The sequence below is a fragment of the Eupeodes corollae genome, chromosome 1, assembly GCF_945859685.1.
Source record: "Eupeodes corollae chromosome 1, idEupCoro1.1, whole genome shotgun sequence".
Lineage (NCBI taxonomy): Eukaryota > Metazoa > Arthropoda > Insecta > Diptera > Syrphidae > Eupeodes > Eupeodes corollae.
In genome coordinates this window covers 207,998,079-208,025,698 of record NC_079147.1, presented here as the reverse complement: position 1 = coordinate 208,025,698, position 27,620 = coordinate 207,998,079, and the positions used below count along the sequence as shown (strand labels likewise).

The 27,620-nt window shown below is 27.9% G+C and overlaps 1 protein-coding gene across 7 annotated transcripts in view; it reads right to left on the bottom strand.

Annotated features, from left to right (window-relative positions):
* LOC129939379 (myb-like protein I) overlaps nt 1–27,620 on the bottom strand; it is a 104,443-nt gene that overhangs the window by 15,249 nt on the left and 61,574 nt on the right. For all 7 annotated transcript variants that reach the window (XM_056047370.1, XM_056047373.1, XM_056047374.1 and 4 more), the window contains 2 exons: nt 5,289–5,382; nt 4,814–5,230 (listed from right to left, as the gene is read on the bottom strand). In XM_056047370.1, coding sequence (XP_055903345.1) covers nt 4,814–4,986 — 173 coding nt within the window. In that variant the 5' untranslated portion in view covers nt 4,987–5,230; nt 5,289–5,382. The remainder of the gene's footprint in view (nt 1–4,813; nt 5,231–5,288; nt 5,383–27,620) is intronic.

Here is a 27,620-nt window from a genome sequence, read left to right as displayed (position 1 = left end):
AAAAAACTGTTTCGAAAATATCTTTTTTTTTAATTGTAAATTTGGTTAGCTGATGCAATTTGAATTGTGTTTTTTTTTAATATGTTTTAATCACAGCCAAAGAAATATATATTTAACAGAATACATTGCAATATTTATATAATAGTATATAAAAATGTATATGGAAGTATATGTACGAATAGGTATATATATAATTATATATATATGTATTTATTTATATTTATATAGTAAAACATTAAAAGCAAAGGTAAAAATGTGTATTTTTCTAAGTAGTAGATATATAATAGATTTTTATTAGGTAAATGGTTTAAAAAATAATGCTTGCTTTTAACACTAACCCTTGTTTAATTGTAATTTTTGAAAGAAATTGTATGATGCAAAATTACCTTAAAAATATAAATTCCATTTCAAATGTGTTATTTTAATGTTTTTTTTTCGTTTTAATTTAATACTTTTTTGTTGATTTTGTTAAAAAAATGCACTTACAATTATTTTGTGAAAAAAAAAAAACTGAAAGGGTGTTCCATTCGTGGTTCATATATTTATAATTTTTTCAAGCCTAACAGTTATTAAAGCTTTTACAAGCAATTTTAATTTCTGTGAAAATGAGGTAGCTAAATGAAATTGCTAATCAAGTTTTTTAAATTCATGCAATTGGTTTTGAAATTAGGGTATGCACAACAGAAGAACATAAAATGTCTAACTAAAAATAAAAAAATTGTATTCAAAAATAAAATAAGAATTCGATTTCGAAGGAGTATCGGCATTTTGGTCTGCTCTTGCCTAGATATGAGTTACGTTTAAAAGTTCTTGGAAAGGAATAACAAAATTAAACTATTTTCTCTCTGTTTAACTTTTAAGACTTTTTTCAGATATTTTTTTTATTTTTAAAATAATATCAAAGAAAAAAATACTAGTTCTTAAGTTACTAACTATTTTAATGAGTCTCGTTTCTGGACACTAAGTAGACCAGATCTTACAATTTATTGCTCAATTTTCTTAAGGTTATTTGATTTAGTTAAGAATTACTTTTATTTCAATATATTTGTTGTTACTATTGTTCATGGAATTAAAATCCCTGCAAATGTGTCAAACCTAAAAGAACTTAAACATTTTCCATGCAAGAAAGAACTCAAATTTTTGTTTAGAATATTCCGTTACAAGATAAATATTCAAATTTTGTTATTTTATCTAAGAAAATATTCAAAAATGAGAATAAAATTGAAATAGCTTTGTTAAAAAGGTCACAATCAAACAACTCTTACGACCATTACAATTGGCAGAAGGAAGCAGTCACACATCAGTGGATCATGTTTTGGGACTACTCCGTCATTTAGTAACTAACACTAAGTTTTTGAAAAGGAAAAGGTATCAAGAAAATAGAGATTCTTTGTTAATCAGTAAAAACTCAAAAGTCTTCTTAATCCAAGAAGCTACAAATATTATTCACGAGGATCTACTCATTGAACACACTCGTAAATTTTGAACAAAAAGAAAATAAAAACAGGAAAAATAAAAAAATTATATAAATAAATTAGGCCTTGTGCGTGTGAAGTTATTCTAAATTAATGATGTCCTTTCAAGCTACCCGTAGATCATCTCAATTTGCCTTGCCTTGCAGACCTTGGTCCACAACTGTCTCAAAAAAGCTTTTTAATGTTGGCCAAAAGTAAATGTTTAGTATGCACACCTTTTCCAATTGTTTGCTATTAGAATGCTATGAAAAGCACCCAATTTGCCCAAAATTAATGGGTTGGCTAGTTCATGTAGCAAATAAAGATTTTGGTGTACGTAACTCGAAAATCTTAAGAACTATTGAACGTTGGAAATTTTAAGCATTGTTTAAATTTTAACAACTGCTTTGAACAGAAAAGTGTCTTCTGTTTCAACGAGTCAAATTCGTTCTTTTACAAGGACTTTCTCTTTGGTTTGGATGAAAATGAGGTAAAGCTTTTTAATTTTTGGTGGGATAATGCAGGAGTTAGGAACTTCTGGTTTTAATAGTTTTATCATAAAATTAATACAACTAAAAAATGTTTTGCATAATTGACATTTCAAATGAAAAATTAAATGTGAGCGTACTTTTTTGTATTGTTTATAAACTATGAACAATTTAATGTTGATGTTCATTTTAGGTATAAGTCCTAGAAAAAAAGTAAAGTCAAGAATACTTTAAACACAGACAATCGGATCGATAGATAAAATCCTTGGCTTGAATTTATATTGGAAAACATGACTTTGAGATAAATACGTTTAAGGTTTTTGCAAAGTCTATGTTGGAATTACGTCGAAACGCACGAATCTAAAGTCGAATAGTCAAAATTCAAAATGGCTGATTTTGATCAAAATGTCTGTATATAGGTTTTCGCCAATGTTGAACGCGAAAGTGTTATTAATTTTCCATCAAAGTTAACAAATGACAAAAACAAACTTTTTTCTCTTAAACTCGAAACAGAATTCAAACTTTCAGGTTTTTGCGAACACTGCACCTCAATTTCTTGTTGAATATAATGCATTGTGCTTATGTACATCAGGGACTAAGTCGCTTATTCCTGGGCCACACACAATTCCTTCCTTAATTTCTCACAGTGTGATGCATGTTTATTGGACACGCTCGTATTAAAAAAATATGCATAGTGTTGGGATATTCACACACATATTAAATTTATTCCCAAGATTTTCAGGCAGAATTTGTTGGTCTGTCAAATTTTTAAGATTTGGGCTGAAATTTTGTCAGTGAGAAGAAAACTGTCAAAATGTATTCAACAGTTTCTTGGCAAAAATTGTATGTCATTATTGCGAAAAAAACCGAACGAAACGAAAAACAGTCAATTTACCACAATATGGCATTTGACAGACCAACAATTTCTGCCCAAGGAAATTTCTTGGACAGAATTTATCATAAGGGGCAGTTATTTTACTCGCTTTTGGCCGCTCTCTTTACCCCAAAACTACCAAATTTGTGTAGTGTGAAACAGCCTTTGAGCAACAATTGTTGACAGTTGGCAGTTTTGACATTTTTTGGTCCAAATAAAAGAGAAGGTCCCCTAAAATGGTTAATACGGCAGTTCATATAAAATTATTCTTAAATTATATTAGAAATACACTAAAAAATTAAACATCTATGGTCTAAAAGTAATGGGAAATGAAACAAAATAATGAACACTTATTCCCACATAACACACCTAATGCTATTAATAACTTGTTTAAGCATTTAATTTCACTTTAAAGAATTAAATAAAATGTTAACCCAATATAACCATTTTATTTTAAAAACGTGCATATAAATAATTTTTTTTTGGAACACCCTTCTTAAAAAATAGCATAAAATTGAAGCAACACACATATTCAATATTTAATAAAAGTATTTTTCTTTTTAACTTTTTACATTTTCTATTTATTTGTTTTTAAGTGCATTAATTCTTCAAAAAAGCATTAAAATTAAAACTAAAATTATTAAAAAAAAAATATAAAAACAATATTCATGAGAGAAACACATACATAAAACAGCAGCAAACCTACTACAACTAAAATCTCCATTTTTGTTTCTTTAAATTTTATTAGTGGTTAGTTTTAATGTATAAATTATGTACTTTATTTTTTAAATTAAAAATGAAACATATTTTTAAAGAAAGTAGGTATAATACTAAAAATTATTGCAAATTCTCAACAAATTGTGACAGATAAACAAATACATTCTTGAGAGTTCAACATTTAGGCTCCTCTAAGTTAAGTTTAAAAAAATTTAATGGATAAACATAAAAATGTAGAAATTATATTATTTAAAAACGAACACGAAAGGAAAATAATAAGAAAAACACCGTTTTGTCTAAATGTTTTTTTCTTTAAGATTTTAATTTTCTAAAACCAAAGTCAGGGAATAATAAATTATTATTAAATGAACAAAAAAAAATACAAATTTTATTTAACAAAACAAACAAATAAAAATTAAGTGCACTATGAGTAGGGAAGAAAATTAAACCAAATTTTAATGAGAAATAAAACCCGCTTCTTGCTAACGATTTTTTTATATAAAAGAAATTATATATGAAAAATGGGTTAATTTTAAATGAATTAAGGATTAATTAAATTTTTGTTTTTATATAATACGAGTACGAGTACTTTTGAAGCAGTAGAATTACGAAAAAACGTATACAAAATGTATAGAATTACGATATTGGTGCCAATTAAATTATAATTATTATGTAAAATATAAACCAACAAAATTAACATTAACAAAATTAAATTAAGGAAATGAGAAACAAAAATATGTAATGGAAAATAAGTACGAAACAAATTAGGGAGCAACGTACAATAAAATTATTATTAATCGATTTATTATATTATTTTTTTGTTTATTAATTACAAAATTCACCCTTTAACCTAAAGCAAATGTTTTTTTTTTAAAGATTTTTTGAAATATTTATCGTTTTTTTAATTCGGTTAGAAGGAGTTCAAAGGATGGAAAGCAGTTTGTGGAAGATGTTCTACAACTTTTTGTCGGTTATTTTCTGAGTTGGTCGGTCGGTGGTTGGTGGGGGTTTTGGGGTGTGGGGTATTGATTTTTATAGAAGGGAGGTGGACGGTGGTAAAATGGTGGTAGAGAGTGATGGAATAAGGGAAACATATTTTTTTTGTTGTTGTTGAAAGGTTCATATATCAAATTTAAATATTTAATAACAACATTTTTATTTTTTGATTTTTTGGTGTGTGTATGTAGATATATATATATTTTTAAGGATGCGAATAAATATTTTCTTTTTCATATAGAAAATAACAATGAGAATTTTAAATCGATAAACAAAACTCTTACCCAAGTGAATTCCAAGGATCCATATCCTTATACCACTGACCATGATTGTGATTATTATTCCTTTGAGAATGATGTGGATGGGGAGAGAAGAGCATACGTCCGCGATGATTTCGGGCTTGAGCGTTTCTCGAGAATGGACGTCTCGACGAGCCGGGATGATTTGGATTAAGCATTTTGCTGCTGTTTTTGATGATGACGACAATAGTGGTTTGTTGTGTGAGGGTGACGTTGTTGTTGTTGTTGTTATTCTTTATGGTATTTGGCCAAGAAAAGGTTGTTTTTTTTTTCGTTTTGGTATAATAATTATGATGGTGCTGATAATAATAATTTTTGAATAAGTAATTAGATTATTTTTAGGTTAGGTCTTTCGACTTCAAACAAAGAAGACGAAATTTTGATGATAACCGTAGGTTAAATCTAAAAGTTCAAAGAATAAGTATGCTTAAAGTAGATATAGATAAAGTTCGAATCTTACTTTATGTAGTCAATAATCCTGAGGAATAATAATGGAAGTTGCTTCTCTAGCGCAAAGTGGATTCTGTATTTATTTTTATTGTTGAGTTAAACAACTGGAAATAATAAAAACAAAATATTATGGTTCATAAGTAAATAATCACATTTTTGAGGGTTGGAATTTTTATAGAATTTTAATTTTAATAACTCATTGTGAGGTTTGTTTTGTTGGTTGATAGCAAAACTTCGAGGTCATTTCGTTTGAATGTGTTTTTATTTACCAAACTTAGATTAGAATTTTTATTTTTAAAATTAAACCATATTCATATAGAATTTGGACCCAATATATGTAAATATGTACAAACTCGAGCAGCTACCGTAGATATGTCTGCTAGGTCACAGATATAAAAAATTAATTTTAAAAATATTGATAGTAATCTTTTTATCACAGGTAAATGGCAATTTTATGGGGTCTGATGATAAAAAGACATTTTTAGGGAGTAGTATGTTTATAAAAGTTGAATAGTTGAACAATAGGATGTTTGTTTTTAGCCGTGTGGTTTTCAAGTAAGAAAGTGAACATCAAAATCCTCCAATTCAGGAACGAAATAGTCATTTATCATATGTAGTTCTATAGTGTTTTTAAATTAATATGGATCATTGGCTGCAACGCGAACCGAACCACTATTTTGGTAATAAACTTTCACGATTTACAAACTTTGGTCAGGAGTAAATCTATTTTATATAAAATGACAAACTAAATGGAGCATTTATCAAGTGATAGCTGTCAAAAACACAAACACAAAAAGTATTGCCAGATTAAAAACCACACGTCAAAAAAAACACCGTATCTATATTTTAATTAAAAAATTTGTATTTTAAATTAAAGCAAAGTATTTTATATTATTAAAAAATATGTTGAAGCTTCTTCTTCTCTTGAGCCTTTTTGATGTGTGAATAATTTAAAGAGCTTTACAATGTATTTCGTTGTGAAAATTAATCCTATTCGATGGTGCTTTTCGTACCGTTCTTGATTTTTGATACTATAAAATATTGGAAACGGAGAAATAGAAATTAATACTTTTTCATTTAGCATTTTTTTTCTTTCAGAACGAAATACATATCGCAGCTATTTTCACTATCATTTTGAGGATATGTATTTTGAGATCACTCGAAGTAGTATTTTTGTATTTTATATTTATGATAAGTTATAGTTGAGCAAACGAAATGACCTAGAAGTTCTGAAATAAATGTATATTATATTTATTAAAGAACAAATACCCGACTTACAGAACGTCCTCGATGTACCCTTAAAATAAAAGAATCTAGAAGTAACAGAAACGTAAACGGTTCGATTTAGCCCATAGCTTACATTTTTTTTCACGGTCCTACAAAGAAAGTTGGGAACTTTTCACTTCTTTTATATATTCCCACTCAAGCAGTGAAGCGAACAAAAATATGAACACATTTACTTACTAAAGGGTCCACCATTTAACGTTTTTTTTTCAACTTGTGCTTATTTCGTGAATTTTAATACTTAGCTTATATCTGATTTGGCAGATAATTAGTTTTATCCTTTCGCTGAACGAATATGGTTTCGTATACGCTTGAACAATGCTGGGAGCAACGCTTAGAGAAAATGCCGATTTTGCCAAAAAATTAAGCTCATTTTCATCTTGGCGGGTATAGAAACAAGCAAAATTGTCGCATTTGGGTCACAGAAAAACCCGCACGCATACATTGAAAAGCCGATACACCCAAAACGAGTCACTATTTGGTACGGATTATAGTCCAGAGGCATAATTGGGCCATTTTTCTTCGAAAATGAGCAAGGAGTGGCCGTAACAGTGATCGTTATCGGTCCTGTTGAACGAATATTTGTTCACAAAAATTAAAGAGGAGGATGTTGGCGCTACGATGTTTTTATAGCATTTTCAAAAAAAATGAAAAATTTATTTGGCGGACCCTTTATTTTTGTTCGGGCTTCATAAAAAAAATTTACAAAATTATTGATATTAAATATCAATAATTTTGGATTTTTTTTATTATTTTCCGATTGCATTTTTGTTTAACAAATAATTTTTGAACTATTACTTTAGCTCAATTTAGCTAAAGTGTCCAGAAGTCTACTTAAAGAATCATCCCAAATCTCAAAAATTTTCGAAAAAAACTGTTTTTAAATGTCTTCGAAAAAGTAAAATCCTTTCAAGTTTAACCTTAAACCTTTATTATTAATGGCAACCCTCCTGGTATAAATCTTTTATGTTCCTATCGTTTATTTACACATACTCGAATGTGAATACTTTTTCTTGATTAGAAACTTAATACCTTATTACTTCCCATACTTAATAATGTTCCTTTATTTTAATTGCCCTAATTTATCATCATTATTAAAATGTTTGTATGATTACTTTTTCGTATACACTTAACATGAGGTTAACATTATTTTTAGGTATAATTATTTCCATATGACCTAACAATCTAATTGACCACATACATAGGTTTAGATAATATCTTAAAAACATCACGGAGTATGATTTTATAAATATGAAACAAATATTTTACAGGTAACTAAAAAACAATGTCTTATAAAAAGAAAAGAAATATAGAACAGATATGGAAATTAACTTTTAACAAATTTATTATTATAAAGAACTATCTGTGTCATCATTTTTGACTTGTATTTGTACCCAACCATAAAACTACTTTATGCGTAACATATCGTCGGTTGGAAGTTATAACTCGTAAACGAACAAAGTTTACTTTTTGAGAAAGTTGGTTTAAATTAAACACTTTTAAGGTGGCATTTTAACGATGTAAGGATTGAGTAGCTTGGTATATTAAGAGTACTACCAAATTATTTGATTTAACAAATAAATTTTATTTTTTTCGCAGACATAGAACTTTGAAATGAATATGACAAAGTTTATTTTTTAAAAATTGACTTGAAATTTACTTTTCTTGACAGAATATATCCGCCTATGTTGGCTCTGACGTAGTCTAATCTGGAGCTTCAATTTTCAAAAAATTTTAACGGCATTTGTGGGCACACATATATTGGCAATAACGGCTCGAAATCCTTGTCAGGAAAACAACTTCTTTCACACTTATCGGGCAGTGTACCAGTTCAAATTTAGAAGCATTGTTCTTGCGTAAGTCTTTTCATGTTGAAATGTCAAATCACTATTCTGCTATTCATTCGAAATGAATCTGTGTATGTCGGTAACATCGGTAATACTGCGCTGTATTCTTCTATTCACGTGAACGCATTTATTCTATACAATTCAGATCGGCTCCCGGAAATTACACCAGAAGAAATTACGCCAGAATTTTTTTTGGAAAAAACGCCAGAAAATTCCTTATACAAAATTCTGGCTTTTTTTCCTAGGAAAAAATCCCAAATTTTTTTGGCAAAATTTCGGAATTACAGGCATTTTTTCCTAAAAATTTTCTGGCGTTTTTTCCATTTACAGAAATGGAAAAAAAGCAAAAAAAAAATATTTGGAAAAAAAGCCAGAAATAAAATTTCTTTTCTTCTTCCGGCTTTTTTCCCAATTTGATGTAAGGAAATTAGGCCAGAATATATCAATTGGTTTTCTGTCCTAATTTCCATTTTGGTTTCTGTCTGGCACAATTTCTTTCTGTCTTATTTTCCACAAAAAATTCTGCTTCTTTTTCCAATTTGAAACAGAAAACATTTTCTGGCGTTTTTTTTCAAATAAAAATTCTGGCGTAATTTCCGGGAGCCTTCAGATCCGCATAAGAAATGTAGCGGAGTTTCCATTTGATGTCTGGTTTGTCAATTATTGTTAGCAAAATGTAAGTAAAAACTAATTTATTGCTTTATTTAGAATATTTTTAATAAATAAAAGATTAATAACGTTTTTAGGGGAAGAACTACGCACAAGTAATAATTTGCAACAATTATTTCTGTAATGAAATAAAATACAGATATTACAAAAAATAATGCAAAACGACAACCCGAGAACTCCGAGAATTTTGAAATAGCCCAAGAGACAGACTCAACCTCCTAGGACCACCGAGGAGTTTTTTTTTGTTACTTTCTAATATTTCTTCGAAGCTCTCTGTTTGAGGATTTTCTTATCCTTCTGTTTACAATTGGAATACCAAGTCCAATAATGTCCATTTCCAAAAATTACACAAATAAAACAATTGGATTGATTAAACTTAATTTTTGTATGAATCAAAACAATTTATCCATCATTCTCTAAATTGTCTAATGAACAGCTGTTTACGTGAATGTCAAATTAGTTTAGAATAATGTAGTTCACCCGATGGATAGCAGGCTGCAAAGGCAGTGTGAAAGGAATCGAACGGGTGAATCGAATATACGATTCACGTGAATAGCAGAATAGGGCTGATACTGTTGCCAACTCAAAGATCAATACCTTTTAAAAATTATTATTAAAATATATAAATAATCAAAAAAATAATCATGTTGAGAAAAAATATATGGGCATTTATTTTAAGCCATCTTTTAAATTTCCTTGTAATTTATTTTCAGAATTGATTTTATATTTCAGCCGTCGATCTTTTTTACATTTAACAATACATTTTTTTTAATTTATGAACAAAGAAAGTAAAGCTTTTTGTTGAAATTTAAAAGTTTTACCAGCATAAAATAGCAAAATTTGATGAATTAAGTTGGTTGCAATAATTGGTTCAGGGAACTATAAGTCTATTTAGGGACTTCTTTCTTACTCAATGAGAGCTAATTGGTATATACATCTGAAGATATTAATGTTAGGATTTGAAGTTTTAGGCATTCCAAATTGACCGTCAAGGACAAATTGCATTAGCAATCCCTCCAATTTGTATATTTCAATTTCACCTTTCATGGTAACGAAAATCCATTTCAGTTATGTTGATTTGGATGACCGATTTTTATGACAGAAACACTCGAATATACGATTATTTAATGACTTTGGCAGAAATTAAAACATTTCTCTGGCTTTTAATTTAGACACTAAAAATGGTTAACTTGTTAAAATTGCTCGTGGGTTTTCAGCCTTAAATAAGACGAAAAACGAATTCATTAAGATGAAAATTAGTTTTATCAACATTCACATAAAGATATTGCTTAACAATAAAAATTGGTTGTCCTTTCGTGCAGCGCTTTCAACTAATCCCGAACTGTCAGTTGTCACATTGGCATGTTTGCGTAACTTAAGGAACATCCTTTAAATTTTACATACATTGTTCTGTTGGTTTCTGGTTTTCCATTGGAGGAAAAGACATCTCGGCCCCAAAAAAGTAGTACATACATAAGCTTTGAAAATGGACCTAATTACATTCTACATTTTTGTTTTATTCCTGGAGTGATTTTGTGTATTTACATGCAAAAGCCACCATACCATAATTTCAAACCTATTTTGATGACGATGATTTTTTTTGTAAGATCTACTACAAAAAGCGGCCATTAAACTAGACCTGTATTAAACTACATATTATAAATAAAACTACACAGTACAATTTGACGTGCATGTTAATTAAATTAGTTTTTCAAAAAAGTTCATACCTCCTTACTTTAAATACCTATGCATCAAAAATAGGTAGGTACCTTTTATAATTCTAAGTTTTTTTTATTAACTCATGCTTTCCCTTATTGAAATTTCGTGAATTCCAAACATTTAAGCCTTTTCAGCTGGAAAAAAAGTTATGTGCACTAAAATTTGTATTTTTCTTTAAACATAACAGAAAAAGTTAACAAATGTCTACAAATTAAAAGAACAAAACATTAAAATCGATTTTTTTTTCGATTTAAAACAGCGCAAAAAACATATCCAATTCCCATTAAAAAAAAGTAATGCATCTAAATATTCTTGTTTAAATAGTTAGCCCAAAAAAAAAAATTAATTAAACAATATTTTAAAAAAAAAATACGCAGCACACAGCCTTAAATAAGTGAAACACAGCACAACAGCATTTTTTGTTTGCTCTCAAATAAATTGTTTTGGTTTTTTATTGTTTTCAATATTTTGTTTTTAACTTTAACATATTCTACATAAAACAAATTACATACAATATTTTTATTTTATTTATGAATAATTTTTTTGTTTAAAATTTTATTCGACTATAAGTAAATATAAAGTGAAACACTTAGAAAAACAAATGCAGGTTACAAAATGAATTCAATGGAAATAGTAATTTATATTAATTTATGTATATAAATATATTTTTATTTTTTTTTACAGGAAAATCAATTAAAACTATAATATATTTAATTTTGTTAAATTATTATATTTTAGCTAGTTTAAATTTTAAAGCCATGCAAAATAGAGTTATAATTTTTGTAATATAGAAATGAGAACTAAAGTATATGTATTTATATAGTTTACTGTCGCTGAATTGGTGGCGATTTATAGAGAGGTTAAATCAAATGTGTTTTTTAAACAATTAATTAGTCTAAATGTGTGTGTTTTTTTTTAATTATTAAGGTATACAAAAAAATAAATAAATAAATAATTACATTGAAAGAAAACGCTTACCACAAAATAGCACACTTGAGTTTTTGTTGCTTTAAATACTACGAAAAATGTATTTGAAATATTTTGTTTTAAATATATAGATATTAATTTAATTTTAATGTCTATAGAAATAAATATATAAAATGCATTATGAAAATGTACACAATAAGCCAAACATATACAAGATTATGTGTTTTTTTTTAAACAAATCCTTTTGTTGTTGTTGTTGTTTAAGGGGGATAGTTAAATAAAAATTACAATAATAATTTTAGTTTTTTACATATACAATGTTACATACAGTAATTTTAAATGCAAATATTTATATTTAGAAATAAGAAAATCAACAACTATTTTCGTTGGTTTTGAATTAGTTTCTAAAAAAAAGTTGCAAATTTTATTGCCCAACTACATTTATATAAAGTCATTCAATTACAGTTTATTTTTTGTTGTAATAATAAAATTCTTTGACAAATTTTAAGTGAAAAATTAACAAAAACAGGAAAAGAAAAATGTGAATAGCAACATTAAGAATTATTATTAGGTTTTTTTTTAACAGATTAATTTATTTGTTTAAACAAAAGCAATACAAGAGACTAGATATTTTTTATTTGGTTTAAAAAACATATTTTTTGTTGAATTATTAAAATATACAATTGCAATGTCGGTCACAATGAGAGAGCATTTAAGGTTTATAAATAAAGTATTTTGCTTTTTTTTATTTTATCACAAATAATATACCAAACCACCATACATTATCTAAAATTAAAAAACCAGAAAATAAAAATACATTATAATTATGAAAAATATATATTAATTTTATTTAAATGTATTTATATTGTAGCAAAAATGAAGAAATGGCAAATTATTATTTTATTTTTTTCGAATTGATTAATAGTTTAATAAAAATGTGCAGAGAAATTATTTATGTATGTGAATAATATTTTGGTTAGTATATTAAAAATATTTTTAAATATAATTTTGTAAGGTATGTGAAATTTTTCAATTATTAAACTAAAATTACTCAATAAGAACAAACACAATCAAAAATGCAGTTTTTTTAAACTAATTTAAAATGATAGAGCGTTAAAATAAAGTTTACAATCACACATAAATTTACATTTTATAATATTAAGGAAGACAAACAAAACACACCAAACAAACATACCGTGATGTAAACAAACATTCACCATTCATAAAGAAAAAAACTAAGGTTAAATATATTTTGTTTATATAGTAGATACAAAACTGTGGAATTTAAGCAAGCTAAGATTGGTAAAAGCTCTGTGAAGATACTTTTAAGGTTAAGGTAAGCAATGGTTTAATTTAAAAAAATTTGTTTTTAAATTCATTTTAATTCTAATAAGTGGCAACCCTGTAAACAATTGTTGGTTGAAAGAAGATTTTGAAGTGTCTGAAGGACATATAAGTACCTATAATTTAAGATTCAAAATTATACCTACAAAAAAAATGTAAATGTAAATGCTTTTTGATTTCTCAAAAAACCTTAATTTTACATTGTTTTTGAAAACCTTTGGTGTTTTTTTTTAATGAGTTCCTTATCTATATCATTTTTCTATTTTTGCATACACACATTTTTTGTATCCATTTATTATTATATATGCAAATATTTGTAAATAATAATATTTTTAAGAAAATGTTGACCCGTTTTTAAGATAACAAAATCAGAAATGTTGTTTCAATCATCAAGCTTTAGCAAACAAAATTATTAAATTCGGTTCATGAGTTCCTGAGAAAATTCAAAATAATGGTTCTATGGGGGGTATCTGTAAGAGCAGTACAAAAAGATTTAAAAAATCTATCGGTTAATATTCGAGTAAATCCGAATTTTCAATTTTTGAACAAAACAAATTATATTGTTAAAATTGATTTAAAAAAAAAGAAAAATCGCGATTGTGCTTAAAACCTTATCTTTTAACTTTGAACTTTGTTATGTAAGGGTGAGGACATACAAGCAGACTGAATTACGGAACCTACTTTTTTTGACTTCTCTACCATCATGTTTAATTAAAATCTCGAGTTCGAATGCAAAACTTGCCATATGTCACAAGTAAAAAAAATATACTGAGCTTCCGACTGAAAAGACAAAGTGGCATCACTTTCTGATAAACATCAGTCCTGTAATCATTAATTAATTTTGACAGACAACCCTATAGATACAAAACATTTCATTACTATTTCAATTTGCACAATGGGTAGGTGCAAAGTTTAATTATTTAATTTATTGGAAAAAAAATAAATTATAACTTAAGGTTACAAAACTTTTTTATCTTACATGTACTTTTTTATGACTCATAATTTACATACTATTATTATTTTGATGATTTAATGAAACATTATATTGATTACTTAAATACATTTATTTTTGTTTTCCGAGAAGTCTCAGTTAAAGTGTTTTTGAAAATTATTTTTGTTAATTAACTTTACATGACACATGTTGGATAAACAAGTTTTATGGTCACTCTTATTGAAATTAATAACTGTATTCACTACTCACACATTTTAAGGGGAAATTGAAAATTAGTTGATGAATATTTTTATGAACAAGAACAAAATAATATCTGAAATAAAAAGGACTGTCAAAAATTTTAAAATCCTAAAGAGAAATGGTGTATGTCATGTGAGTGGCCCTTTACATAGTGTTGCCATTGGTAGGACAACATTACCTTAACACAATGGTGGAGAGTACATCGAATGCTGGTAACATGCTCTGCACTACCGACATTTTGTTTAACTTCTCTGGAATCGCAACCCTTTCACACTCATTCTAATTTCTTTAATCTGTCATTCGGCTTCGATTAATAGCTAAAGTGAATTTTTAGTTAAACGAAACCAAAACAAAATAAACAATGACGGAAAAAATTAATCGAAAAAGGATTTGTAAATCATCTCAAATAAAGCATTTTAGCACTTTTTCGTTAAAAGATCTTAATTCCAACGTAAGGAACATACGTTTTTTATTTAGAGGTATCAACTTACAATTCCTTGAAATTTATCTTAATGTCGACAATAGAGGCAAAGAGCAGAGAACAGAAACATTGGCTAACAGAGCATCTGGGATGTCGTTCTGAAACTGACAGCGTCGTCGGTAGGCAAGTTTATAAATGATAAAGTCGTCCTAGGAACCGACAATGTAGTTCATCCGGCGAAATTCATAACAACGTTATACAACGAATTCGAAAGGCCGGTGACTCACCGGGAGTAAAATTCTTTTTTTTTTGAAACCATCTTTAATTCTCGTTTATGTTCTTTGTTTGCATAGATTTCTCAGTATTCTTTGCAACATTTTTAAATAAATTGTATGCTTTTTCTCAAAGCAAGTTTTTTGAATAAGTTAATGTTTTTTTTTAACTAAAAAATATTTGTTTAGGTTACTTTGTTTCCAAATGTTATTTTTGTGCAAGACTGCACATCATGAGGACAATTTTTTGAAATACATATAATTTATTAACATTGAAATGATATGGCAAAACAGAAGTTTCTTTTTTCGAACGGTTCTCCACACATTCACTTTTAAAAACCATCAGAAACTTTAAGTGTGAAGACTCTGAAGCATCACATGTTCGTCACTCTTGTGGTCTAGAAAACCCTGAACATCATGACTTTATTTCTTATACATACTCGTATATTTTGTAAAGTTCTTTGTTTATATTTTTTCTAAAGCAGAGCACACAGTAAATGAGAAATTTCGTCACAATTTACAAAAAGGAATCGAAAATAAAATAAAACAATATACCAAAGAATTAAATTCTATAAATTCTCAAACTCAATCTATGTATATTTTTTGATTTCCAATCCAGACACATTTGAATAAATAATTGCTGACTATTTCAATGCAGATTGTGATAAATGTAAATCTCTTTGGATAAAAATGTAAATCTAATTACATTCGATTCTCGTAACTTACGTTCTTCTGTTTTGTTTCCTATACACAAAACACAATATATCCAATTTTCCTAGTTAATTATATTTTATTTTTCAGTCTTTTGAAATTTTTTGCATAATACCAATTCTCCAAGCCATAAGATGCTAATGACTTCATTTATCACATCACAACCAGAATTACAATAAAGATTCTATACTACAAATTTTAGTTATGGTTTTTGTATATTTTTAGCATTAGTTGTTTTTTGATGTTGTTGTTGTTGTTTTGTTTATTTATTTGTTTTGTTATTTGTATTTCATGATGTAATAAATTATTATTGTACCTACACAGAGCACCACATTTTTATAGAACACTTTCAATCTTTGTTGTCGTTGTTTTTGTATAGTTTTTGTCACCGAGAGTAAGATTGAAGTTCAAAAAAGTTCCGTTTTTGTTGTTGTTAAACCAAAAATGATTAATGGACAAAAATAATTTGAGATGTCTTCTTTCTTTTAAGGCATTATGGTAAGTATGTCAGCAACATGTTGCCGTAACTACGAATTTATATGTTTCACTTTCATCGGGGAATATCTTGTATCTTTTGTGTACGTGAATATTTATCTTGAGTTTCCGCCGCGCCGCCGCCGCCCGTATGTGTTATTCTGATCGAAAGTTTTTTTTGATTTTTGCTTTTTTTAATCAAGAAGAAACCAGAGCCTAAACCATCCGGTTTGGGAATTCAAATTGAACAAAAACAGAACCAAACTGAGATACGAATAAAAACCTATGATGGCGAAACGAAACGACCGGTATGAAGTTGGTTCCAGCTCTGAGTCTGAGCTAAGGTGTAGAGTTCAAGAAAACATCACAATCCTCCACGTTTAATTTTTTTTTTGGTTTGTTTTTCTTATTTTCTGAATTTTACTATATTTTTTTTTTGTTAAACAACTTTCCCTTGTTCGGTAGGCTGCTGCCTGCTGCTGGAAGTCGATAGGTTTTTGTTTTTTGATCTGATGTTTCGGCAACTAACAGTGGAATGTAGTGAACTTTTATTTGGTAAAATTTAAATTTCTTGATGTTTTTTTTTGCAAGAAAGTTTAGATTTGTAAAATAGTGTATGTTTAAAATCTCAACACAAAAAAAATGTTGTAGGGTATTTTTAGAAGACTTTATAATAATATTAGAAACACTATTTTTAGGGACCGGTACTAGTTATCAGTAAAATCCATCAGTAAAATTCTTGTTTTTAGTTTTTAAACATGTCACAGATTTATTTCTAGCAAAAGATTGATATAATAGGTATGTATTCAAGTATATATTTTTTTTTTCAAAAAGAAACAATGCATTTATAGTTTAATTGAATTTATAAATCTATTTTAGTTTTTTTAATGATGAAATTTTATTTTACTGAACAGCTGACTGCCAAAAGCAGTTACTGTTGGTGTTCCAATATTTTACTGTTTCGATCACATCATTCAACATTTTACTGATGAAAGCAATACCAAAAAATTGTCTGAGGCACGAAGCTCGATGTTAGGATCGAAAGAAAACAACAATTTAATGACGTAAATTTGCTGATGGCTATAAACGCTCATCAGTAAAACATTTCAGATTCCTCCTGTTTCAAATTTTACTGATAGCTATAACCGGCCCCTTAGTTGCAAAAAAATTGATATGTGACAGGAGACTTTAAAACCTTAGTTTTTTTTACCATGTTTTATTATAAATGAAGAACTTTTAAAAGTCCCTGCAATTTAAATACCAATTTGACTTAAAAGAAAAATTAGAAAATTAGCCCAACAGTCCGTTGAGAACTAGGGCCTAGTGACTTAAAAGTCTCAACCATTCCTGTGTGCGAAGACTGTTATCAGGGATGGTCTAAGGTTTTTTGATTTCTTAGTTCGAATCTGACTTAAAAATTATTCTATTACGTCAAGATTTTGAGTGCAACCTATTATGATTGAACAAAAAAACTTACACTTGCTTAAAATGTTCAGTATCTTGCTTTTTTATCTCAAAAAATGCATCATTAACTGTTAGTCTTTACTTGACATACATTGAGTAAAGCATTTATGCTAGAACGTTTCTTAACAGAAAACGAAATTTTTGATTTTATAACGAATTCGTAGTCTCAAGGTTATATTATAAAGCATTTGTGGTATATTTCAAAAAGAAATGTACAAATAATATTGGATATTAGTATTTTTGAGTGTAACATATATACATATAGCTAAAATTTTAGTTTTGATTCAAAATCAACACTTAAAATTAACTCCAAAACGAGTTAGTCAAGAACATAAAGGAACAGCATTATAGGTTTTTCAAAACTTCAGGTAGAGTCAAATGAAGACCCCATAAGTACTTTAATAACTAACGAGAATTTGCAAAAACTAAATGAGATACTTAAACAATTTAAATCGTGTGTAAAAGTTAACGATTTGTACTTTGCAAAATCATCATAGAATTCATATTTTGTGTTTTAACTAAGCTTTAAAAACCCAATGGTATATTTTAAAAACCTGATGTGGTACCCAAATTTAAAGAAGATAATCGAAATCAGGAAGTAAGCAAGTAATTTTTTTTCGACCATTGTTATTATTCTGATTTTTGTCACAATTTAATTCATTCGCTTGCCACAGTTAAATGTTGACAGAAAATAAATGAAAACAAAACAACCATCGATAAGATGGATGTAGTACTTTTATTTTGTAATTCGAAGATGACGAAAATCGGAGCACCGAACGACCCTCGTCTGTCACGTCCTACTACGTCTTCTCCAGTTCTTTTTTTACCTACTTTTTTGTATTGTGTTTTGTATATGTAAAAGTAAAAATAGGTACTTAATTATAATGTGCAAAGTACCTACCTACCTAACTTCCCAAACTCCTTTACTTTAAAGTTGTCATTTTATTTTTTAATATTTCTTTTTTTTTTTGAAATTTTCATAAAATTCAATTCAATTGAGAAGGTAAATTGCATTTGATAAACAAAAATAATCAACAAGCAAAAAAAGAACTGACTCACTGTTTTTATAAAACCAAATACTGAAAGTTTGAAACTTTTGTAACTCAAAGAGTCACGTTGTTCTTGAGTAGATTTATTGTTGTTTTTTTTCTAGGTACCTATGGATTGGATATGAGTTAATTTTGGCTTTTTATGTTTTTTACACACACGAGTTTGTGAGAAGTTCACACAGGGTGATTCTAAAATCAAAAGAATATCAACGGCAATAAGTAATTGTGACAAATATAAATTACGTGTGCTAACTTTAAATAGAAATACTGAAGAAGCGAAATTTCTGAATGCTGAAAACTATTACTTATATACTTAAGAAAATTAAAACCCTAGTGTTCCTATTGACAAAAATGTGTCTTACAAAAATGGTATACAAATCATCCACATACACCTATTATTTTGTTTTCAAAAAAATTTGTTTCGTTTCGATGTTTTTTTCTTTCGAAGAGTCTTTTCAACTCTTTTTCTGTGAAAATGGGATTCTTCTCGATTCCCTGAGAAAACGGTGTTTTTTTAGACCTATGGTTTTCAAGCCCGAGAGACCTAATGTTTGAACACTTGTTGTAGAAATTAGGTTCATAAATATGTCCTTGTTCAGCAATGATGCTCCGAAGGCATTAATCGTCTGCATAGACAAGCAACTTCACATTACCCACAAAATAGTCCAGCGGTGTTAAATCACACAATCTTGGAAGCCACACCACAGGCGCACAACACAAATTAATAAGCTGACGTTTTGTTGCATATATGCAACGATTTTCAAACATCGTTCGGAAATATTTAAACCTATTCTACATAAAATGGCAAACTAAACTAAGATTGCGAGATTGAAAACCACAAGTGAAAAAAACACTTGTTACACCAAATTTATTATCAATTTTCAAGATGATAATTCAAGAAAATATACATTTAGTTTTGACCATAATTTCGGAACGCATCCTTTCATTCAGTTTGACTTTTGAAAGCTATAGAAATCGAAAACGAACCCCACTTAAGTAAACTGACGTAAAAGTGAATAGAAAAATAAAAAAGAATGTTTTAAGAACGAATAAGGTCCTTGACTATTCTGGGAGCTGCTTTAAGCACGATTTTTTTTATTTTGTAAAAGAAAAAAGGGACATTTTAAAATTGCCTATGGCAACACAGTTTTTTTGTTTCAAATCACCCTGTGAGTAGTTTTTCTTAGTTCTCTTTTTTGGATTATTTTTTTTTTAAACTCTTGAGTCTCCAAAGACCTTCATTGCTTTTGATATTGTAAATTTTTACAAACAAAATTTTGTTCTTTGTGCTTATTTAGAGATTGAGTCAAGGGGAGAGAAGCATGGCTATAAGTTTGAGTGTACTTTTTGGTTTACTTTAACCCGACGACGACGACCGACACGACTCACTCTACAAAACGACTGTTTCTTTGTGTTTTTGAAAGTCAAGGATATTTTTTCTGAGTGACAAAATGTTTCGGTCGGTAGGTATAGTTTTTTTAATAAATTTCAAAACAAACAAAAGAAAACTGCAATATTATAGTAATCATCAGGGTAGAGACAGCAATGAATCTGATTCATTGATTTTTGTATGTAATTTTTTTAGCAATAAAACAAAACTAAAAAATAAATCCGTATTCACATAAAAGGTCGACAATGATTTAACAAGCGAAAAATGCATAACTATTGTTATTATGACAATAGGGGCGCGTCAAGTAAATGTTTATAAATTTTCAGCAAATAAAGTGAATGTATGTCTATGTATTTTTTAATGGTTATTTTTAGCGCTTGTAGAATGTCGATTCATTGAACTCCAGGGACAGTTATTTATTACCTATATTATATTTTTTTTTGCTCGACTTCAAAACTGGTTTATAAAATAATTTAACAATACAAAAAAACAACAACAAAAGTTATAAGAAAATAACACTATAGGTAATAGAAATGAATGCGGGTATATTATAGGCTTATAGCAAAAGGTAATCGTGTGGTGTAAAGGCAACTTGATATTAAACATTGAAAATGGGAAGGTTAATGGTTTAACCCTAGATACGTTAAGTAAGTATGATAGCTGGTAATAGGTATCGAGTTAGATATGGGTATAGTATAGGGAAATGATCTTGAAAAAAAAATACACGAAAGACGAGTCGTTCGTTACGAACAAATACATTTTGGAGTAATATACATTTTTTAGTTTTTACTTTGAAAGATTTTATAGTTAAATGCGAAATTAATGATATTTAAACTTTTTAAAATGTTTTGCTTTCATATATTTTTTAGACCAATATCACTTCAACTTCAATTATTTGTTTCTTTAGAATTGAATTGAATTCAAAAATTAATATTTTGAAGATTTTGCACATATTACTACGCTATTTCAACCACATCAGGACATTAGACAATCAGTGACAATTGCATAGACTGCAGTCAGGGCCGTCGTGAGGAATTCCGGGCCCGAGACGATAAAAATTACCATTTTTCGTTGTAATTTCAGAAACAGAAATTGAAGAAAAGAAACACTATAAAAACAGAAACCGAAATAAATATTTCTGTTTTTTTTTTTTCAAGTTCAAAAGAAAAATAAAATAAATGTGAAATTTACGTTAATCTAAATGAGAAAAGCGAAACCATTTATTATAACTTTCTTTCAATAGTTCAGAGTTGCCCAATTTTTCACTAAATATTACCAAAAATGTGCGCCAATAATAATCAGGGGCCCAGATCGGCAAGCTTGTAAATGATAGATTGGTAGATAACATGCAAACAGGGTGCCTATTGCGAAAGCATGAATAATTTTAAATTTTGGGGTCCCTAAAAAATAATGGAAATAGGTATGTTGATGATGAATATATATATAATATATATCATTGCTTTAAATTTTACGGCCCCTATAAAATCCCGGGCCCGGTGGTGTTCCCCCACTCTCGATGGGGCTGGCTGCGGTTGCAGTAGATGCGCAATATTGAATTGGTTTATAAGAATAATTGTTCTTTAAAAAAGTCTGGCCAGTGCAAATACAAATTCTTCTGCCAAAGAGTTTTTAAGGCCGTACTTCCACTTTATTTAGATCTATAGCCTTAACCAGTAACGCTTTTGTTTAAAGTTTATTTACTTTAATGACAGTTACAAGCTTTTCAGATTTCAAGATTCATAGAATAACTTTAATCCAATTTAATATGTAAGAACAATGTTTTTAATTTAGTATGAAGAATAAGTTACCTTCTAAAGGGTTGATTTAAAGAAAAAATGAGGCTGGGATGCGACCCACACTGATAACTTCCCATCCCGTCTATCGATTTTTCTTGCTTAAAAGTTTGTCTATGTGTACCCGTATCAATGTTTACCAAATTTGCGTACTATTTTTTGTAGATTTTATTTTTTTATGAAAAAACGGGTTGTTGTATTTTTATACAAAAATTACTGAATATCGAAAACAATATTTTCTGTGAAATAAAAGAAGTTTGAAGCCAATATTTTTAATTTTTTAAAAGCTATTTGAGTCAAAAATCAATTTTTACCAACTTTTGTTAATTTTTTTTTAGGTTTTTAATTTTTTGTACAAAAACTGTCAATTCGTTTTTTTTTTCAAAATTTTACTGAATATTCAAAAACAATATTTCTTATAAGATAAAATTAGTTTGAAGCCAATACCTACAATTTTTGAAAAGATATTTGAGTCGAAAATCAATTTTTACCAACTTTTATACATTTTTTTAGGTTTTTATTTTTTGGTAAAAAAAAACTGTCAATTTGATTTTTCTCAAACTTTGTCCTAGTGTTGAAAACAATATTTCTTATAAGTGAAAATTAATAAGAAACTATTATTTCGAATTTTTGAAAAGATATTTGAGTCGAAAATCATTTTTTACCAACTTTTGTTAATTTTTTCTCGGTTTTTAATTTTTTGTAAAAAAACTGTTGATTCGAATTTTTTCAAAATGTTACTATATTTTTTGAAAGATAAAAGTAAATTAAAGCCAAATATCTCAAAGTTTTGAAAAGATATTTGAGTCGAAAATCAATTTTTACCAACTTTTATTATTTATTTATAGGTTTTTATTTTTTGTACAAAAACTGTATATTCGATTTTTCTCAACATTTTTCAGAATGTTAAAAACAATATTTCTTATAAGATAAAATAAGATCGAAGCCCAAATTTCAATTTTTTGAAAAGATATTTGAATCGATATTCAATTTTTACCAATTTTGAGTAATGTTTTTTTGGATTTTTATTTTTTATAAAAAAACTGTCAATTCGATTTTTTTCAAAATTTTATCAGATGTCAAAAACATTATTCTTCATTGCACAAAATTGTTTTGGAGATGAAATCATAATTAAATGTCTTAAAATTTTGGCGGTGACAATTTTTTTTCAGCTTTTTTGATTTATAAAAAAACCGTTAAATGGAATTTTTCCAAAAAATATATTTGTTTGGTATCACGTTACAGTTTATTATATAAAATTTAATTCAAGTCTCTAGCGTTTTTGGTTCCTAAGATGTTTAGGGTTAACCAAAATGTTCACCTTTTTTTTAAACTGCTATGGTAAAAAAAAACAAACACGCAATTTCTTTGAAAAAAACTTCGCGAACGTACGGACGTACGAACTTACGGACGTACGAACTTACGGACGTACGAACTTACGGAAGTACGAACGTACGTACACATGCAAGCACAGACATCTTTCTAAAAATCTTTTATTTCGACTCTAGGGACCTTGAAACGTCGAGAAATGTGAAAATTTTCAATTTGATACATCAGACCCATTACAATAACTTCCTATGGGAAGTTAATAAAACGCCCATTATGTTGAATGTTATAACCAAAAGTTAACCGCTATTATAATGATAAGCATTTGCCACTTTTTTTTCGTTGGCCATATCATAAGAACCGGTAAACATATTTGAATGAATTCTGTTTTACTGATAATATCCTCAAAAGATGCAAAAAGGACTTCCAAAAGCATTAATGTGTGTTTTTGAAATCTAAAAAAGTAAAAAAATTTGGTTCACTTCAAATATCTCTCGATATCAAAATTTAAACTAACAGTATTTTTATCGATCAAAAAACTGGAAACAATAATTTGTCATCTCGAATATTTTCGAACAAAAATGTTAAAATAATTTTATGGATAAAAGAATAAGATTTTTAAATTCGGTAATTTTTTTTAGAAATGTCGAGGTTACAGTTTTTTTTACAAAATATAAAAACCTCGAACAACTACAAATAAAAGTCGGACACAAATATCTTGGCAGTCATAAAAAACATTTCGGAAAATTGAAATTTTTTTCTATAAAAAAGATAAATGTACGAAAAAATATTATACACAATTCGTAAAACTTATTTTCGACTTGAATGACACGAGAATAAATAAAAATGATATTTACTTTAAAATTATTTCATTCTATAAACAATATTTTTGAAATTTTATTAGAAAAATAAAATTGGCCTTTTTTTAGAAATAAAAACTCAAGTATCTACGGAACAAGAAAAGATGTTGAAATTAAACTTTTTTTTATAATATACCAAATATTTTTGTTAAAATTTAATTATTTTTTAGAAAAATGTAATTGGCATTTTTTTTTACAAAAAACGCAATCCTAAAAAAAATAAGTACAAATGATAAAAAATTATTGTTCAACACTCAAGCATCTTGAAAACAAAGAAAGATACTGACGACTGTAAATATTGTTATGTCGCAGAAAATGTCGTTATTAATATGATCTAAGCCTTTTAAAAATATCGACGCACGGACACGAATGTGAAGTCATCAGTTTGAGTAGCATCCCGCAAGTCCAGTCAGTCTTTATTTTAAGTTTGCGTTTGATGATTTCAAATTAAAATTTTGCTATTACCCGACAAAATTTAAGAAAAAAATATATAAGCCTGGGCAGTCTATATTCCTTTATTCGTCTTTATTCGTCCAAAACTTGAGTACAATTTCCATATTTGGGCAGTTGCTCTTATAACCCACTTGAGTCTCTTGGACAGGATTCAAAAGATAGCTCTAAAAATGATAGGTGATCGTTGTCTAACTGAAACTTTTGCATTTCTCGAGCACCGTCGTAAGGTTTCATGTCTCTCATTATTTTATCGGTACTTTCATAAGCAATGCTCTAATGAAATAGCCAGTTACATTCTTTCGCTCAAACAATTCAAGCGGAATACTCGTTCTTTTAGGAATGCCTATCAGTTTACCCTTGAGCCCAATTTCGGCCTTACTGTAAAGTACAGAGATTCTTTTTTTAGTCGCACTACACGAATGTGGAATGCTTTACCAGACTCAATATTTCGCATTTTTTACAATATGCAGGCAATCAAAACCAAGGTGCATTTGTATCTCCTTTTAAATCCTATTCTCCCTTCCTAATTACTCGCACTGTGTAGAATCATTATAAGGGTATTCAATTCATATCCATTTGAGTACCAAAAACCAAAGAATTTGATTGAACTTCGTACTTTTTATATCAAAAACGATTATTAAAAATTGAAAAAGAGTTTAGAGATCATTTCAAATACATATGTAAATACATACTTATATTTTTAGGAAATATTAATTAATATAATATTATAGCCGCTCAAAGTTTTCTATTGAAAAATCCTATCCGATTGAATGTTTTTGGACTTTAATTCGATTGAATTCATAGGGTTTAAGCGATTTTACCTAATTTAGTACTTAAAACTATTTTTATATTAAAAATTCATAAAAGAAATAAATACAAATATTAAAAAAATCATCTGACTAAATTCTACAATATATGTATATTTCCTTACTTCTCTTAACCTAAGCATTTTTATCATTTTGTATTTTTCTTCACATACATATATATATGAAGTTCCGCTAGATAAATTTAATTTTCTAGTTTAAAAAAAAATGAAAACCTTATCATAACTTCCACCTCTATTACAACAATATTTTTATAAAAAAAAAATCAAGTAAACTAGTTAAGTCATAAAAAGTCCCATAAATCTAAACAGACTTTTCCTTAAACCTTTGTGTGGTTTGTTGTGTTGTACCTCATATGAATGTATCTTTATCTCCTATCCCTGCATATCTTTATTTATCTCCTATGTCTAATCCGTATATCTAAATTTTTCATCTTTTTTTTATATTTTTTCTTAAATCTTGACATCCTCTTTTCGTAATGAAAATTCCTCTCTTTGTTTTTGTTTATTTATTGTTGCTGTTGTTTATTTTTTTCTTTGCTTTCATATTTTTTTCCTCACTTTGTTCGCTGTTGGGCAGAATATTTTTTTACAATTTATTATACAAATAAAAAATATTAAACAAAACACACAAAATTGTAATGTAAACTTATGCGCATACGTTGACAATATAATGGTTAATGTTATGTGACGGCATTGATTGTAATATTAACAACAATAGTCTACCTATATGGTTGATGAAAATATACAACACAATAAAAAAGCTTAAATAGCACGAATTCGCTGACCGTGCCAAGGTCGCACTGATAAGTTTCAAGCTTCATAGGAAATGAGTACATTGTCTGGTTTAATTGTGATTTGAAGTTTGTTTTTTTTTATCTACTCTTTTGTGTGGTGAATGAAATAAAAAAGAAAACAATTAATTTGATTTGATTTTTTTTCATTTTCACGGTAGGCAAATAAAAATAATACATATATTCTTGAATAAGTTAGAGTTTTAGAAAAAAATTTCAAAACTAACAAACAATAATATTCTTAACACTTGTGTGGTTATTTTTATGCCTGAACGCATTCATTGGAAAGTTGATATTTGACGTTTTGATTGGATTCAGCTATGGTTATGACTTTTTCGCAACATCGAGTTTATAAAATTATGTCACAATTTTTCTAATTCGGCAAGATTGAAGGGAACCCTGATTGACTTTATTAAAAAATTTATACTTATGATATTCAACAATGTTAATTGGCAAATTTCAGTCTTAAGGCACTTTTAATTTCTTGGCAGGTCAGTCAGTCAATAGAGCTTTTGGATTTCCTGAGTTTCTAGTTTTTGTTGAACAACAGGGTTATACCCAACTATTGACAAGAAAAATTCCAAAAGAAAGTTGATTAAGAAATATATTTACATATTCCGATCATAACGAGTTTGCAGATATTAAAAAGATTTTTGTTGGAATATTGAAGGCTATTCAGTGGTTAACTCTATATAAATGAAGACTTTTCCAATTAGAAGTTTCTATTGGTATTTAATAAAATAACAGTGCTTTATGGGAATATTTATATTTTTGAAAAATATGGAAAACGATATCAGCCAAAAAGCAAAGGTTGCAATACCATATACTCTTCATGAATGGTGGAGTTCTTATCACAGATACATAGCAGAATTGACGGTGTTAAAGAATTTAAGCAATGAAAATGTCACACTATCAATCAAATACATAATTTTTGAAAGTATCTTAAGATGATCGTTTTGCTATGCTGCCCGAATTAATTAGAAGAAGTGGAGGGATTTCAAAGAAACTTTTTCGCTTGCCAAGAAATACACCAAATTACGGTATCTCTTTGAAAACTGGTAAACTGAAAATACTTACTTACACCCTAAAGATTCAAGCTGAATTTATATTGAAGAAGAGAGATGGGACACTGATAACTTTGTGTTGCTTAAAAGTTTGTAGGTTTTCGTGTTGGTTTCAAAAAACTTGTAAGTTGAATTATTCTTTAAAATTTTAAAACTACCAACAATATTTTTCATATAAAGAAATAGTTTATTTGTAAATCAAGTTTGTTAAATAGATTTTTAGACGAAAACAAATATTTACCAATTTTAGTAGCATTTCTTAAATTTTTACAAATTGGATGAATGAAATTAATTTGAGAAACATCAAGTTTTACCAAATTTGCGTACTATTTCTTGTAGATTTTATTTTTTATGAAAAAACGGACTATTGGATTTTTATAAAAAAAAAACACTAAATATCGAAAACAATATTTTTTGTGCAATAAAAAAAGTTTGAAGACAATATTTTTAATTTTGGAAAAGCTAT